Genomic DNA, 18,695 nt, shown 5'->3' with positions numbered 1-18,695 from the left:
ACATCTGATATCAAGATAAATTGAATATATAAATGTTAAAGACATGTACCATATATATACATACATTCACATTATTATTAGTCATCCAACACAGGCAAAGTTTAACAGACAGAAATGAAATTAATTGATTAATCATTTATAATTTCATGGTTTTATTGTAAAGTAGTAATACTTATATACATATACATTCTTTTTCCATTTGAATTCTTTTTACTATTTGGACAAAACAGGATATATGGGTGACCAGCCCCATCCTGTAAATGTCTTAAGGGCCATCTAAGGCCTTGCAATTAAGGTGTTAGAGTTAGAAGAAAGCTGGAGTACCCGGAGAAAAATTACCAACCTACAGTCAGCACCTGGAAAATGTCAGTTCATCTTAACATCTAGTCCACCATGGCCAATGAAGAACTATTTTTGACCAATGTTGAACAAATGAATCTCTTTAGATTTCCTTTTTGAGTTATATTTACATTTAAACTCAGTTGAGATAAAAGTTACACTTTATCTTCTGAGTCACAATCAGAGAGTTTTTTCTTCATGTAAAAAACAGTAACAAACGAGTTATTATCACTGTTTTGTGACAAATAAAGTCTTCAATAGAGTCATGAATAGCATCATTAAGACCACATTAAGATAATCCACATCATTATCTATGCATGATTTCACATTGACGACTGTTAACACATATTATGATGGCACAGACTCCATAATTTACGAAGCAAACAAAAAGACAAGAAATCTATAGCCATCGTCAAAGTTTGAAATTACCCATTAGAAACCGAGTAAGAAGGATACAAATTTATAATTGATAAGTCTTTCTCTTTGTCATAAGTTTAGATCACCAACAGAATCCTTGACAATATGAACCTGCACATTCCTATGGGTTCTAATAGATTAGCCCAATTTGTATGGACAGAAGTTCTACTGTGGAAATGTAGGGGTGATAGCTCAGGTTTTGCTTGTTTACAGGAGAAAACAATATGATTCATCACTTGACATCAAAGAGTTAACCAGACGACCATAAAAATTTAGGATCATTTAACTCTCTATACATATACTACAGCCCTAAAGAAATGCAACTTTGTATCATGAGAAAAAAAAAAGCCAATTGCAATTGATCAGTTATACATGTACTGTAATTTGAAAAACATTTCTAAAGTCTGAATGGCTGCAAGAGTTCAAAAGAAAGCCATATAAAAATTAACTTTGAAAATTTGGTTTTATTCCACAACCATTTCAAAATCATTTTGTACGGAATACATTTGACCTTTTTATAAATAAGATTCAATTTGGAAAAAAATGCACATGAGAAAATGTTAAAACTTGTCTAATTTAGTTTGTATTCTATAGAACCTGATTATAATATCATGTTTGATATAGAGCCCTTTGATCTGTAACTGACCACATGATAATTATCATCAGAGAGATCCCACACCAGTACCTAATTTCATTGATGGGTACATATTCCCACGCTAGCCTTCATTAACAGTCTAGGCTGTAATTACACCTATTTCACAGGGTCATTCCTGGTACACTAATCCCATCTTTTCACTGTATAGTCTAATTATAACTCATAATATCAGCTAATTATTTCAAAAACTCTCTCTTGAAGTTAGAATAAAATTACAGGATGGAGACTGTGATTCTGGAAGAGAAAATTAAAGTGTATGTATTTTATTATTTCCATTTTCACATGTCCTCACCTCAAAGTTATTACAGTGAGGCAGGGTCAGTGTGTATACTGACCCTCTGGTACAGTCATAGCTGTACAATGGGGTCACAATGCACTTATATAGACATCAAACACTTATAATTGGGCCAACAAGCTTCCTGTGTATTCATTCTGATGTACTAAATGATGTGCCATTCATTATAGTGTAAAGACTATGTACATGAGTATAGTCACTATGACTGAAAGGCTTAAGTCATTATGGGTGCATGGGTATTTGTTATAAAACATAACTCTGGGTCTTTTTGTAAAGTTGACAATTTATTCCTGGTTCATGATCGTATAGTGTTCATATTCTTTCTCTCACTGTCACTAGTATATCCAATCTCTCTTGCTATATTCGTTTCATTCTCCGGACTTTCCCTGATGTTCTCTCGGTCCTGTCTCTCTCTGGTCTCTGTCCGGTCTCTCTCTCGTCTCTGTCCAGTCTCTCTCTCCTAACCCCCGCACCTCTATTTATCCCCAAACTTCCTACGATTCTGAGAAGACTCCAGAACCCTTTTACCTTATTTGGGCCCATGTCCAGTATAAACCGCTTGACCAGCGTTTTACCCTTAGGCTCTTTACGTAGGTAACGGTATCTAATTAACAATATATGTGTACTTTTAATTAGCTTCGGACATGTATTGAACCCCATTACTCATAATGACCTCTCGCTATGTGTACTACATCTGTAATGTCTACACCTCCCCTGATGATATATATACTAGTTATAACTTCCCTCTGTATAATTATCTATCAATATATGTTATTACATATTTAAGACCTTTTTGTAACACACCTCCCATACTTAAGGAATATTTGTAGTTATGTTAAATCGACAAATGTTCCCAGACAATTACTTACAAAAAGCTTAATTATTACTCCAATTACTAATATTCAATTAACACCCAGCTTTTTAGGTTCGTAAAACATAGAGTTCCGGAACAACACCCTCTCACCTCTCTTACCACTTCATTCAAATTATAAGCTAATCACTTAGAAATCAAATACGCATAACGCCTAGAATTATAATTAAGGCGCATAATGCTTATTAATTGCATTGGTTTGCACAGTTCATAACTTCCACGTCTATAAAATAAATATTTGGTTAGCACAGTTTATAACTTTCACGTCTATAAAATAAATATTTGGTTAGCACAATCCATAACTTCATAATCCCATGTCTTTAAGTAGTATAATCCACAGGCGGTAGTAATCCTCGTATGTTAATTAATTTATTTATAAGGTCCACGCATAGTATACACATAGTTCACATAGTTCACGTAATTAATAATACAGGATTCACAATGAAGCGGAACGACTTCTATTGTATGTAGTCAATAATCCACTGAAGAAATTCACACCATAGCGTCAATAATATAAGGTCCACACGTCCATAAATATAAGGATCACACGAAGACATTTTCATCAATATTGTCATAAAGTTATGTCAACTAATAAATGTTAATCACTGCTTGAAGGTAGTGATCATTCTTGTATAATAATTGTTGCCACGCGAATCCGCACTGTATTGTACGTTATGGTTACAACGTAATATGTAAAGTTAAATACACAATTTGTCCACAATTACTAAGAACATCATTGTTTACATTGTGGATCGAGTTGGATCCGATATTGGGTTTAATAACCCGCTCATGGGGGATCCTGACACATTTTCTGCGGACGTAGCATTATCATTAATGCTAGCCCCACTATCTGTAGGGACCCGATTACTGGGCGTCCGAGTTGGTGCATTCAAGCGTTGGAGCAATTCCAGGGATCGTTGGAATCGGACAGGTTGAAAGGTCGGAGGGTCTCTGGTAGGTACTCTAAATCGTAGCATGTCTACATGTTGTCGAGGAGAAGCCGGCGGTGGTGCCGCAAAGCGTAGATGGGCTCTCCTGGCAGCATCCCAAACTGGCGTGGTTGAAGGTCGTCGAGCAGGAGGTAAACTGTTAAGCATAGTCAATTCCCTTCGGAGAAGTGTAGGTGAAGGCGTAGTTGATGTGTATGTGGTGGACACTGGGATGGACGTCAAAGGTCGGACAAGTGCAACTGGCCGAGATTTTGTACAATTTTGTAATTTTACACGGTAATACCATGCAATAGCCAAACATATAATTGAGATAATTGTTATAACTACTGTGGTGAGCACAACTTTCCAAGTAGGCCAGCGATGTCCTAACTGTTGTTTAATTCTACGTCTACCCCTTAATTCACTGATGAGTTGGTTCATTGGAATGTGGTCTATTTCCCGTAATCTTTTAGGTACCTCCAATGGACTAAATTCGGGTAGTTGCTTATGGAAGGGATCCCACAATTTCCCCGTTATGGTTTCATTAATCTCTTTTAGAACTTAAATGACTAAGTATTACTATAATATTTTATTCTCACACCCCACAAAAACAATTAATAAATACAATAATATACATTATGTCAAAGCTCGAAACCTACTAATTTATCTAACACTCTTAACAGGCCTGCCTTATATTCTTGTTTACTTTGGTATCTATTCTGTCGTTTTCTAACATCTCGTCGTTGTTTAGATTTTCTATGTTTCATATTTACCAAGTCAATAGTCATTTGTTGATCACAACTTGTATAGCTTTTGTCCGTGTGATTGTCATTGTCACTGTCGGTAGCTACGTCTGCCTCAAATCCCTGATCCATCTCAACATCTATGTCATGTCCTATATCTTTTTCAGAGTCAGATTCTTCTGAATCTGAACTCCTCGTTACATTTTTTAATAATTTTTGATTGCGCTGTCGCTCTTTGAGTCGTTTGGCTAATTCCATTAAGGGAATATCATCTTCGTAAGCAGATGTGGTACGTTCTTTACGAGTTCTATTATACAATCTACCTACTAATTGATCATTATCCTCACTATGTTCACTGTTACTACTATCAGATTCAGATGGATTTACTACATATTTTTGCGTCCTTAGTGAACGAGCTCTAGTGTTGTTTTGATTTTGACCTTGAGGTATGTCCCATTCATCTATTTTAGCTAGTCGTAGATGTTCAGCATGAGCTTTAGTTACTGCTCCAGTAAGTTGGTTTCGAATTTTAAATGAAACAGGAGACGTTTGACCAATAATTCTAAAATAAGGTTTCCATTTACTTTCTAATTTATTTCTACGAAGGTGATTTCGATAATAGACTGGATCTCCAACTTCAAATTCCACAGGCTTACTTCGTTTTTCTGCATATTTTTCTTGTTTTCTTTTAGCTTTTTTCATATTTTTATGAACCGTTAAAAAGGCTTTATGCTGTTCTTCCATAGCTATCTTATGAGTTTCTTCACCCATATATTTCCGACGTGGTTGCAATAGGTTATCAAGCGGTAACACTACATCACGGTTATACAATAAGAAGAATGGCGAAAATTTAGATGATTCACTAATATTACATCTAATAGCAGCTAATGTCTGATTTAAATAAACATCCCAGGCAGATGTGTCATTATTTATTTTCTTTGCCAATACATCATGCATAGTTCGATGAAATCTTTCAACCCTAGCATTACTTTGGGGGTGATAGAAAGAGGTTGTTATATGTTTAATATTTAAGTGTTCACAAGTTTCTCTTACCATTCGATTGACAAATTCTGTACCATTATCAGTTACAATAGATGATGGAGTACCAAACCTTGGAATGATGTCATCTATTAACACATGTACTATATTTTGTGCACTTTTATCGGGTAATGGTATAGCCTCAGGCCAACCGCTGTACCAATCAACAATAGTGAGAAGATATTTATTTCCCGATAGAGATTTTGGATATGGGCCAGAAATATCCATACTGATTTTCTCAAACGCGTAATTTGGTATATCTGTTTCTTGAATAGGTGCTCTACGCTTTTGTAAACTCTGTTGTTGACATGTAACACAGGTTGAGACGTAATCATATAATTCTTTATATAATTTTGGCCAAAAGTATTTCTGACGAATAGCGGCATAAGTTTTATCAATACCCATGTGCCCATTACCATCATGATATTGTTTTGTAACCTCACTTCTTAGCTGAACGGAACATACAGACGTGGCTTAACGTCTTCGTCAGCATTTTGCAGATAATAAAGAACATCGTCTATTAACATAAACCTAGTTTGATCCCTAGTACTGGCTTTATTGTTATTAATTTGGTCAATCAATTTAGAGAGTTCAACATCTAATGATTGTTCTACCTTCATATCCATATTAGGTAAGTTTGGTAATTCCTTTTCACTATGTTCCTGATCACTTTCACTATCCCTTCTTGGTTGTAAGTCAAATTTATTGGAATTGAAAACAGCAATTTCATAAGTTTTACCCGAAATATCTGGGAGGACATCTTCATCACCTGTTTGGTCTCCTGTATTAGGGTGAACTTTATCTGGTGTTCTTGACAATAAGTCTGCACAAGTATTTTCAGTTCCTGGTATATATTCAATTTTACAACGATAGCCTGAAATATTTAATGCCCATAATTGAATTTTACGATTTTGCATTGGAGCTTCTAGTAGATATTTTAAAGGTTTATGGTCGGTTTTGATTACAAAATCTGCCTGATGTAAGTAATGATCTAGTTTTTGTAATGCATAGTGAATTGCATACGCTTCTTTTTCAATAGTTGACCAGCGACATTGTGTTTCACTTAGTTTATGCGACAAAAAGTATATTGGACGCTCATTTTTAACATTTGGAATAGAATCTTCCGTATTGTCCGATCTTTGTGTTAAACATGCTCCTATACACTTATTACTAGCGTCAGTATATAATACGTATGGTTTATTTACGTCTGGATACGCAAGTTGTGGTATGGCAGTTAAACTTTCTTTGAGATACTCAAATGCTTTTTGACATGACGGATTCCATTTAAATTTTGCCCTTTTTCTTGTTAATGCTATGATAGGTTCAGCAATTTCTGAGAAATTTGGTACAAATCGTCTATAATAACTGACACAACCGATAAATCCTCTAACTTCTCTTACATTAGTGGGTTCACCCATGGATCTAATGGCCTTTACCTTGTCCATTTCTGGTTTAATTCCATTCCTATTAATTACAAAACCCAAATACTTTGTTTCCTCTTTAACAAAATTACATTTCTTCCTTTTTAATTTCAAATTATGTTGTCTCAATCTATCAAAAACTGTTTGAACATCTTTAATGTGGTCTTCAATGGTTTTTGAAAATATTAAAATATCATCTAAATAAGCTATAGCCATGTGATCTAACCCTTCTAGTACTATTGACATTAATTCACTAAAAACTGCTGGAGCTGAAGTTAACCCAAAAGGCATTACAAGAAATTCAAAGAGTCCTCTATGACAAACAAAGGCTGTTTTAGGTCTATCTTTTTCATCCACTAATACTTGCCAATACCCACTTTTAAGGTCTAAACACGTAAAATATTTTGCTTGGTCTAACCTGGCTAAAATATCATCAATTACAGGTAACGCAAATGAAAATGGTTTAGTGATTTTGTTTAATTGCCTGAAATCAACACAAAACCTTTTTGTTCCATCTTTCTTATCAACTATTACTACAGGAAAAGAAAATGGTGATTGTGATCTTTTGATGATCTTAGCATCCAACATTTCATCAATGGCCTTATCGACTATTTCACGTTTGTTTAACGGAGTTCTATACGGTTTCATTTTTATTGGCGGACTATTACCAATATCAATTCTCATTTTTACCGTGTCAGTATGAGTTAAATCTTTATCATGTTCTACAAACAAATCTTCATTTTTCTTTACAAGTTCCTGTATTAGTTTATCATGCATTGACGGGTTTTCAGTATTCGTTTCATCTTTTGTCTCTACACTTTTATCTCCTAAGCGACATGATGTTTGATTTATTTCTTTTTCATTTACTGATTCAATTTTTGCGATAATACAACCCTTCTTAAGATGGTATGTTTTATTAGTACTGTTAACTAATAGTAACGGTAGATTACCCTGTTTTGATATCTTTGCTATTGAGTGACTTACCATTAGGCCTGGTTCTGACCCTATAAAACCTGAAACCACAGGTTTGGTTTGAACTATCCCTACATTATTTCTCATATGGGACTTAACTTTAGTTACACATAAAACAGACGTTTGAGGCTTTACTTTTATACCATGTTGTAAACGTAATAATGAACTAATATGTATATCCTCCTCTAATGGAACATAGGTACTCCCTATTCTCAATTTCTTGAGGTCAAAATAAAGTCTCACGCCGTGTTCTGTCAGAAAGTCACGACCTAAAAGCAAATTCCTATTCATTTCATTTACAATATGGAAGCATTGTTTCACAGTCACGTCACCTAGCTTAAAGTGAATAGTCGGGCAAAGGAAACCAGTCTAAATGCGTTCTTTGGCCTTCCAAAAGTCATTGTATACCATAATGATGGTCAAGTTCTGCTTACGGTGTCCAGTTTTGACCAATGAAATTTTGGGGAAGCCCCGTGTAAATTTAGCACAGTTCTAAATATAAATTCTCCAAACTCTTTGAAAACGAGGCTGCGTGGAAATGTCAACATGGACATGTGTTTCTCAGTCGTGTCGGTTTCGTTTCGTGTGATAAACCACTAATGCGGTATGCAAATTGTTGTTTTGAGATGATACATTTGATGCAAATGAAGTATTCTTACATTAATGACAATGCCTTGTAATCATTTTTCGATAAAAGCATCTTGTACATGGAAATCGACACAAATATTCGGCCGATGCAGAGATGGGGCCCCGGCAAGGGGCAATTATTGCAGCATAGCATTCGTCGTATTTTACATCAACCGAATCATGAAGGTTAAATACAAATAATCGTAACATAATTTCCCATTTAAAACCACACGAAAACGTTCCATAGAACGTCCATGCATGTAGCTGTCAAAAATGTGAAAATAAATTAGCTCATACATAGATATTTTACAAGTACAATATATGTGTTCAATTATTCGTGTAGTTTTTTGCAGAGATTTAATTAAATTATCTATGTCTCTGGTTGGTTTTTTTTTGTAAACAATATTTGAGTTCTGGAGAGAGATGACATGAATGTCCAGCTGGAAGGAAAGAAACTTTTATGATGTATATGTATCGTACAATGTATATATGTAAACGTACATTCCATGTAGCTGCTATAGAATTACAACTAGGAAATTCTCTCAAACATTGATAATATTTAATTCTTCACATTCATGTAGGCCTATGCTGTGAGAATTAACACATCACATATATTTCCAGAAAACATATAGGCCTACATGTATGTTACTTTCCTTTTCTGTTGTTTCCTGTTCTTTTTGTGCTCTGGAGAAAAAGATGATTGAGTTGAAGAAAAGTAATTAATTAAGAGAAATGTGTACCACAGTACTTTGTATGTAGCCGAGGGGTTCTATACTGTTTTAATAGTCCAGTAATTAATAATTAAATTGAAAATTTCAAAATTAAGATGAAATTGTAAATTCCATTTTTGAATGAAGTGGTTCCCCTCCTTTGAGAGTACACAGTGTGTATACCCTTTTTGATTTTTAGGAATAATACCTGAATAGGAACCTGAAATAACATGACAATCAATCAGGTATGTGTGTGTTGGGGGGTGGGGGGGGGGGGGCTAAAAGACAGAAGAATCATGAGGTTGGGAAGTTGTAACTTGAGTGGGGGGTTGAAATATAGAAGAAATAGCTACAGATAACTGGAAGTGGAAGGATGCTTTATCATTGATCTGGTCATTGCATATTTGGGGTTTACATGGCTTTTTTTTTGGTTATTTAGTCTCATTGATTTTGGAGCAACTTTGAATCCATATGGTACTGTATATCTTTCTTTTTTCCATGTGTAGCTATTTCTTCTGTATTTCACCCTCCGCCCAAGTCACAACTTCCCAATAGGTACCACTTTTTTGTTTAGAACTCAAATCAAAGACAGATGTACATAGTAGTACTACATACTACATTTTAGTCTATGTGTTTGTAATCACTGTTACTACAGTATTAATACATAAATGGTCTATGTACAAGTTACACATAGACAATAAATGTGAAATTTGGTTCAGACAAAAAGATTTTTAACATTTAAGATAACTTGCTAGTTTTATGGTTTTATTTATATGTTGAGTCTACTCTCTTGTAAAGTAGAATTTAGAAATCCTAAGACAATGTTATCTATATTGCTATATGTAAAAAAAAATCCTTATATTTTAAAAGTAATTGAAAAGCTATCTCACAAGCCCTGACAAACAAATGGGCAGGCATATGGATGCAAGAATTATAATCACTGGATCTAGAGGACTAATATAAACAAATATTTCTACAAAGTTAAACAATGAAAAAGTATTGCATCATAATTTTATTTAATGATTACAGTTGAAAGGAACATTTAATAAATTAATACTGTTTAAATGTTCTGTTCATGATCTTCTAGGTCCATATTGGTAAAGTTTACTTTCAAGAGCACTCAAATCAACATTCTTCAGTCTTCATATGATGCTAATTGTATGTATATGTATACATACACTTGTATACAGGTCCAAGGGATGAACTTTCTGTATTCATGTCACTATGCATGCATGGTGCCTGAAAAAAAAGAACCAACAATTTTTTATATCTGTTGAATATGACAAAAATTGAAATGATCAATTTCAAATATATATAAATGAATAAATGTAGGTTCATTCTACAGGTTTTTTTTTTATTTTAGAGAAAACATTTTATAAGTTGTGAATGTGTCACTGATGCATTTGATAGAATCAAATATTGTTTCAAAAAAGATACAAAATTCATTATCTATAGTTCCAACAAAAATTCAGAATAATTATAAATGATACATGGCTGCAGTACATTTCAACTCTGTAAAGTTTGTCATATACACATGAACCAGGTACAGTTGTAATAAATATACAAACACTATTTATTATTATGACCAGAAATAATACTGTATGTGTCCTCCAAATATATCTAAAGAACAAGCTAAAACCTACATGTACATATATATGTATATGTGTATATCAGAACATATACAATACAATTTTACCTACAATGTAAATCCTATATACAATGTATGTGTATAACACTACCAGAACATGTACAGAACAAAAATTTACAAATTAAAAATCTTTAAATATATACATCAGAACTGTATGAATTGACCGGTAGCATATACAGGGCATTCATTACCCCTAAAGAGGCCCCACTAAAGAACCGCTATTTACCCCAGGGTTACGTTTTACGCGATTGGGGAACAGGTATGAAACATGTGACCATATGTGACCACTCATTTATGAAAAAATACTGCTAGGGACTATTTACATAATGATCAAAATACGAAGACTCACTCACAATCAGCTGAGCAGGGAGTACCGGGTACGTAGTAGGCCTAGGTACGTACAGTAGCGGTCCGGAGCCGCGTGCTCGTTTGAACTGTTCTCTTCACTATAACAAGTTGTATTAACACTCTCCATGCGTCGTAATGTTTACCGAGTCAGTTGTTGGGATTGTCGCTGCTCCATTGCCTTTCCTTTCGCATTTTAGGTGAGTCAGTTGGTTGTTTTGGCGGAAACATTTTGGTTCAAAACTACGGTAGCCATGTTTTGTTTACTACGGAGAGTGGTGGGTGTTGCGCATGCGTTAAGATTGAACTGCACTCTTAGCCGTCCGGGAGGACTTTTAGGATTCCCATAGATATTGTTATTTTCTTCGCATGTACAGCGATTTTGACGGAAAGTTTTATTTTTCTAATTCATAAGAAATTATACCGGATATATTAATACCATTTTTACCGATTTTACAGTCACTTGCCCGACTATTCGCTTTAAATGTCAATATAGCACGACCTAATGTGTCCATAGTATTCCCATTTACTGCCTGTAACTTAATACTACTTTTTAAAAGTTTCGTTTTTGGCTGCAATAAGTCAAATACTCGTTTATGCATAAGTGATACTTGAGCTCCTGAATCTACAAGTGATCTAAATTTCTGTTTACCAAAAGTTAACAATACTGAACTTGGTGAGCCTGCTAAGGGTATTTCATAAATCATTGTTTTATTGCCCTGCCTACCGGTTTCATTGTAAGGAGAGCGTCTTAGTTTAACCTTTTTCTAGGGTTCCTATTCCTTAATTTCGGGCACAGCCTCTGAGGGTGACCTGTTTGGTTGCACTCCCAGCATACCAATTCCCTATTTCGTATCCTATTCTGACCTATTTCCATAGGTTCAGGCCCATGCGTAGGGACTGAAGGACCAGAACGCTGCGGCATTCTTAGTGCGAATCTTTTCCGCAGATTTTGTTCTGTCATTGCGCAGGTTACTGCGCTTGAAAGGTTTGTGGGTTATCCCTCATGACCTTTAATCTTAATTGGTCATTTATTAACCCATCTGTAAAGAAACCTATCATCTGCCTTTCAATGGCAGAATTCCCTTGTTGCATCCCTACGTATGCATCTTCTGCCAGAGTAAGGAGTCTCTCAGCATACACTTGAACACTTTCATGTTCTTTTTGACGTGTTTTTCTTAACACGACAAAAGCATGCTGAGGGTCGCTTACATCTGAGAAACGTCCCCTTAATTCTTGTTTTAATTCCGCCCACGTACCACCGGGTGCTTCAGCTAAAAATCTTTTTATATACTCACTTACTGCCCCCCTGCTTGTTTGGTACGCAATTAATTTAGTCCTATCGGGCCCTATTTGTGTTAATGTGGCTACCTTATCTATAGCACTGAGCCATTCCCTACATTTTTTTGTATCCCCATCATAAGGAGGAATAGAACCAACAACCCCTTGGACATTGATTGCTGACGTTAACCCGGTAAGTTGTTGTCCTAAGTTGCCAAATAGAAGCCCTACATTTTCGGCCATGTTACATTCTTGTCACTCACCTTTTATTCCCATTTCTTGCGCTCCGTGTCCAAGTTCGTCATCCTGGTCTTCAAAGGCACCAGAAAAGACCCCATGTTATAAAACATAACTCTGGGTCTTTTTGTAAAGTTGACAATTTATTCCTGGTTCATGATCGTATAGTGTTCATATTCTTTCTCTCAATGTCACTAGTATATCCAATCTCTCTTGCTATATTCGTTTCATTCTCCGGACTCTCCCTGATGTTCTTTCGGTCCTGTCTCTCTCTGGTCTCTGTCCGGTCTCTCTCTCGTCTCTGTCCAGTCTCTCTCTCCTAACCCCCGCACCTCTATTTATCCCCAAACTTCCTACGATTCTGAGAAGACTCCAGAACCCTTTTACCTTATTTGGGCCCATGTCCAGTATAAACCGCTTGACCAGCGTTTTACCCTTAGGCTCTTTACGTAGGTAACGGTATCTAATTAACAATATATGTGTACTTTTAATTAGCTTCGGACATGTATTGAACCCCATTACTCATAATGACCTCTCGCTATGTGTACTACATCTGTAACGTCTACACCTCCCCTGATGATATATATACTAGTTATAACTTCCCTCTGTATAATTATCTATCAATATATGTTATTACATATTTAAGACCTTTTTGTAACATATTCACTATGGGTGCATGGCTAATCATTATGGGTGCATGAATATTCACTATGGATGCATGGGTATTATTTTTTGGTACATGTTCATTATGAGTGAAATGCTAGTCATTATGGGTGCATGTGTATTCATTACGGGTACATGGGTACTCACTATGGATGCATATGTATTCATTATGGGTGTAAGGTGACCGGGTGCATGGGTATTCACTGCATGGATATACATGGGTATTCACTAATCAATATGGGCTGCATGAATATTTACCATGGGTACATGGGTATTCACTATGGGTGCATGGGTATTCAATACTATTCATTATTGGTATATGGTTATTATGGATGCATGGGTATTCATTATGGGTGCATTCATGGTTACGTCACTATGGGTACATGTTCATTATGAGTTAAATGCTAGTCATTATGGGTGCATATGTATTCATTATGGGTATATGGTGACTATGGGTGCATGGGTATTCACTATAGGTGCATTGGGATTTGAAGATATATGTGTACTTATAGAATACAGTACAAGAAGACATACTGTATGTTTAGACATTGTGAGTAAAGATCATTGGTCTGTCATATCACATCAACAAAAATGGATAATAAATGCATTTCATTAATTTCCATAACTAGAAAAAGAAGCTGAAAATCTATTGAGATTTATTCTGTCAGTTGTCTGATGTTTTCCAATCATGTCTATTGGACCAATATTTCCTGATTATATTTTCAATTTTTTGAAAATAAATCACCATCTACAATGACAGCTTCAGGCCAATAGGAATGAGAACAACAACATGGTGTCCTATATGGATGTGTATGACAAGGGAGCGACACTTGTCATGTATCATATGTTCCTGCCATACACTCATAACACTGAACATTGAATCATCATTTGGTTATCTCCTTGTCAATCATTCCTTTTCATGTTTTACTCCAAACAAACAGACACGGAGAGAAAACAGAAATTCATCTTCAAGTACAGGCCACTAAGGACTCTTAATGAGTTTCCACCTAACGCATTCATTAATTATTAGGTGCTACAAATAACTATAAAATTCCCTGTATTCATTACTTTAAAACCTAGTGGAAAATTGAATTCTAGAATCATTACAGGTAAATTTTACTGAATCCAACAGACTACTTCGGGTATCATCTCAATGAAATCAGGAATAAAGGTGAGACAAATTTTAATGGATCAATATATCAATTCATAATGTAATTAATCAACAATTAGATGACAGATGACAATTATACAGTTGAAAGCTATCAGAGAGTTATTCAAAGAAAATTGTAAATTAGCAAGATCTAGTAACCCCAATCCCCAGGACCACACCAAATCCAAGACCTTACTACAGTGTTACATTCCAAGCTTAATACCTGCAACCCATCCCCTCTTGAGTCCCATCCTGCTGGGACCACACCCAAGTTACTACCTCAAGATCCTAAGAACACATCAGGTATAAACCCAGGAGCACCAGAACGAGCCCTTCCTCAACACCCAACCAACAGTCTCCTATAACAGCCCACAAACTTGATCACACCCAAAATAAGTCAGATATCTAAAATGCTTAATCTCTTTGATGTAACTAGTGAATCATTACCAATTTTCTATGACAAACAGAACTGATTATCTGTCAGTGATAAGCTCTCCACAAGACTCCAACTCCACAACCCTCAAGAATCCAGGTACGATGACATCAGTCCTAAGAGGTTTTCCATTATTGATAAGTTTTTGACTCCCTACCATTGAGTCTAGCCCAAGACCCAGCCAAGCAGTGCCCCCACCCAAGTGTGTCAGCCCCTAGATGACAAATACATCTGGTACTGATAAATGAAATATGATTGTAGATCAACAGATAAAACAGGCACATGCATGTCTCTCTATCTGTCAAAAGGAGACAGAATGGAAGCCTCTGGTTGGCTACCAAAAGCAATTATTTGTAACCCTGGTGATTGGTTACGCTACTTTTAGACATACAGTATGATGACTAATTACAAATTTCATTATGATCTCCTGTGACTGTTTGAATACAGATCAATATTAGTATTATTTTTTTTTCCCCATTTTTTTTCAAGTGTGTATCGTTAGTAGTGGGGGTTATCATCATCACCTTGCAATATTTCCAATACAATATCTTCCCAACGAGGAAACCACAGAAGAATTCCTTCTCAATGTTTCAATGATATGGATAACCGTTATAGTCCATTTCCATCACAGTGGGAGTAATCCTTGAATATGAAAGAGTAAATATTTGGACAGTGATCCATGTAAGGATCAAAGGCAATGATTCACAACTTTCCAAGGTGCCAAGTCGATACAAGGAATGCAATACACCAAAGTCTTTATAAATACACACACATGTAAATATGGGAAACAAAAATATCGTAACAGTACATCAGGAAATAAAGAACGTTTACTCTGGCACCAAAGTGCAGAGAGCCAAGGCTACGATAACCTTCAATGATCTGACAAAAAACATTAAGTCTTGTATGAGAGTTTTCATAGTTCTCCCATACATTGCACAGTAATGACATCTCAGGCAATCTGAGATAAACCCATGAACATAGTTGGTATGGTTTTATCACCGCATGTATGACATCAGTAATCTCTTGTCTAAAGAACAATGCATCTCTATGGTATATCATTGACATCCAATGTATGACATCTGTCAGCTCAAGTTTACAGAGCATTACATTTCCATTTGTATGACATTGAAATCACACGTATAACATATCATGACATTATTATGTTAGTTTTTGTCACATGTAAATGGTATATCATTGGCATCCAATATAACATCCGTAAGCTCAAGTTTACATAGCATTATATCTCCATTTGTATGAAGCTGAATGATCACATTTATGACATTAATTAACATATAATGACATTAGTAAATTAAAGTCTAAGGCTCAATGCATTTTCAAGGTATGACATTGATGTCATATGTATGACATCAGTAATTGCACTAGTGTTAAGGACATATCCTTTCCAAAAAGTGCTGTTGATATCCAACTTATGACATTGGTAAGTAAGTCTGATGCAACACGTTGTAATCTTAAACACGAGATTGGTTAACTATAATCTAACATCACTATCCTTCAGATGTAAAGATCTCAGATGTAGAGATCTAGGTAACTTGCATTTCCAAAGTATGTCATTATCTCATGACTTTGTACTATGGAATTCTAGATTACAAAATGTAAACCTGACATCTAAATTCCCTGTTTTTCCCAACTGCAGCGTTTTCCAACTTTGGAGTATGATAAATATGTAAAGGCTCCTACCTTTCAACAAAGCTACACTTTTAAACAAAGAACATGTCATCAGTTTTCTCAGCAACACGATGAGGAAGTTGTCATTGGTGAGAAGGGCAGGTAACTCTGTACACTGATCGTACACTATAACATCGCTGTATTCCTCAATGTCGATATGGCAGGTCTGGGTGAGAAATTCTTTGATATGGACCTGTAACAAAAACAAAATAATAATAGACTAGGTTAATGTCCACTCCATCATGTGGACCTGTAAGATAAAATAAGAATCATTATATGTATTGGCCAGTTGGTTCTGGTGTCAAACCTTCTATTTCAAGCCTTCAATCTCTTAGTTGTGAATTGGTCTTACATTTACTCCTTTTCTTCACCAAAGTCCAAATCCAAATTCAAATGCAAATACATACAATAAAGTTTTCAAAAAGTCACAAACAGCAATAAATCAAATCAAATGTGAATTTCTGGTACATATCGAAAATGCATAATTAAGCCACCACAAAAATAAGCTGGCTTAGCTTACTGTAAGAAAAAATGATGACCAGAACTGTGAGGTTTAAGTATCGCAAATCATCACGATAGACGTGGACAAATATCTGACCTGATTTTTTTTTGTTTCTGGGTCAAACTAAATGACACATCAATTTAAAAGCCCGCCAAATATATAATTATAGGAACGGAAATAAATGTTGTCACCGAAGTACATATGAATGGGAATAAGACATGTAGGTCATTATATGGGAATCTGTCAAGTTTTTATCTTATAGATCAACACTTACACTTACTACTTACATACAAGTACAGTCTTCCTGAGCTTTAAGCACCACATATAGTAACTCTCCATTCATAAAACTGATACAACTGTAGCTTAGAATGCCTTCAGGTGGTCTATAAATGTGGACGCTATAATACGTTTTAACAGATCTATTATAAATCAGCAGTTAAGTTGACCCTGTGTCAATGTTAAAATATCTATGATGGTTTACTAGCAAGCCAAATGTACCATTTCCTCAATCATAGTAATTATATTCAGTCAGGTATTTTAAACTTTCTTTGATGTTCTAAGTCACTTTGAACTTTAAAAAATTATAGAAATGAATGTTTTTTTAATTCCCAAATGTGACTCATGACGATATTTATACTAAATTTATATACATTAGATCAGGAGTCATATACAGATAAAACATTTTGAGGAAATCTCCATAATCTTGAAATATTACACTTTTCCATAAAATCATACAGGACATTTTCTATCAGATGATTTATGGAGAAGCTGCCATTTCTCCACAACAACATTGGTAATTATCTAACGACAATTAGAATTAAAATAAACTGCTAGATGTTGATTCCAGAAACTTTAACATTTATCGTTCTTAATTCAGTTTATCCCATCAGTAAAGCTCAACCCCAATACTTGAGTACCTTTATCAGTAAGGTTACAGGACTTTGGACTTTGTACATGGGTTGATACTGAAGTTCTTCTGATTAATTAATCTGGGTTTTCTTACAACTGAGGATATGCACAGTATCAATTGGACCTATTAGCTGTCAGGGCCATTTAGGACATGCCAGGTTCAAAGGTAAAAGGAAGCAAGAGAACCTGGAGAAAAACATCTTGCAGTCATTGCCTGACATCTGAATCAAATGGGTATTAAAGTTGTAACCCAGAGGTAGATGGCTATCAGTCAAATGTTTTTATAGATGATCATAAGCCAGAGGTAGAGGGCTAATGGTCAAATGTAGGTATATCTTGACTACTAAGCAAGCTGCTACATTTGATCCAACAGTTATACATATATTAAGTTAATTGATCTCTAAGCATAGATGCATTTCTTCTTTCATTTTGTTGAGATTATTTCTAAATATGTATACATACTGGAAGTCCTGCTACTGACCTTTTCAGTGATATATCTAAAGAAAACCTGCAACAAACCCTATGGCAGTCAAACTCCCCAACTCAGTTCCTGTTATAACCCTTGATTTACAAACTTAAGAATCTTTATATAATTACATGTGTAGATGCACACATGTTACAAGAAGTATGACAAAGTTATATTGATGGACGCATGCTGTCCCCTAGTTCAGATGCCAGAGACCAAGATGATAGATCTATAGCTGATACAGAGGTAGGATCATTCTTCCTACCCCTCCTCCTATAGTCTATATGAGTTTGTAAATGACGAAGCACACCTGTTACAAGTCGTGTGTCATACTTTGACCTTATTGTATAACGAACGA

At 35.3% G+C, this 18,695-nt stretch overlaps 1 protein-coding gene and 1 long non-coding RNA gene across 6 annotated transcripts in view; both read right to left on the bottom strand.

Moving 5' to 3' along the window:
* LOC138324745 (uncharacterized) overlaps positions 1–18,695 on the bottom strand; it is a 123,928-nt gene that overhangs the window by 65,459 nt on the left and 39,774 nt on the right. For all 5 annotated transcript variants that reach the window (XM_069269864.1, XM_069269898.1, XM_069269882.1 and 2 more), the window contains exon 4: positions 16,473–16,653. In XM_069269864.1, coding sequence (XP_069125965.1) covers positions 16,473–16,653 — 181 coding nt within the window. The remainder of the gene's footprint in view (positions 1–16,472; positions 16,654–18,695) is intronic.
* LOC138324808 (uncharacterized) lies at positions 10,012–16,466 on the bottom strand. The gene is made up of 2 exons (XR_011208680.1): positions 11,019–16,466; positions 10,012–10,256 (listed from the first exon to the last, which is right to left on the bottom strand). It is a non-coding gene; the product is annotated as an uncharacterized lncRNA (long non-coding RNA).

Source organism: Argopecten irradians, chromosome 1, assembly GCF_041381155.1.
Source record: "Argopecten irradians isolate NY chromosome 1, Ai_NY, whole genome shotgun sequence".
NCBI classification, from domain to species: domain Eukaryota; kingdom Metazoa; phylum Mollusca; class Bivalvia; order Pectinida; family Pectinidae; genus Argopecten; species Argopecten irradians.
The sequence above is the reverse complement of the archived record's forward strand: the minus strand, read 5'-3'. Positions and strand labels throughout refer to the sequence as shown.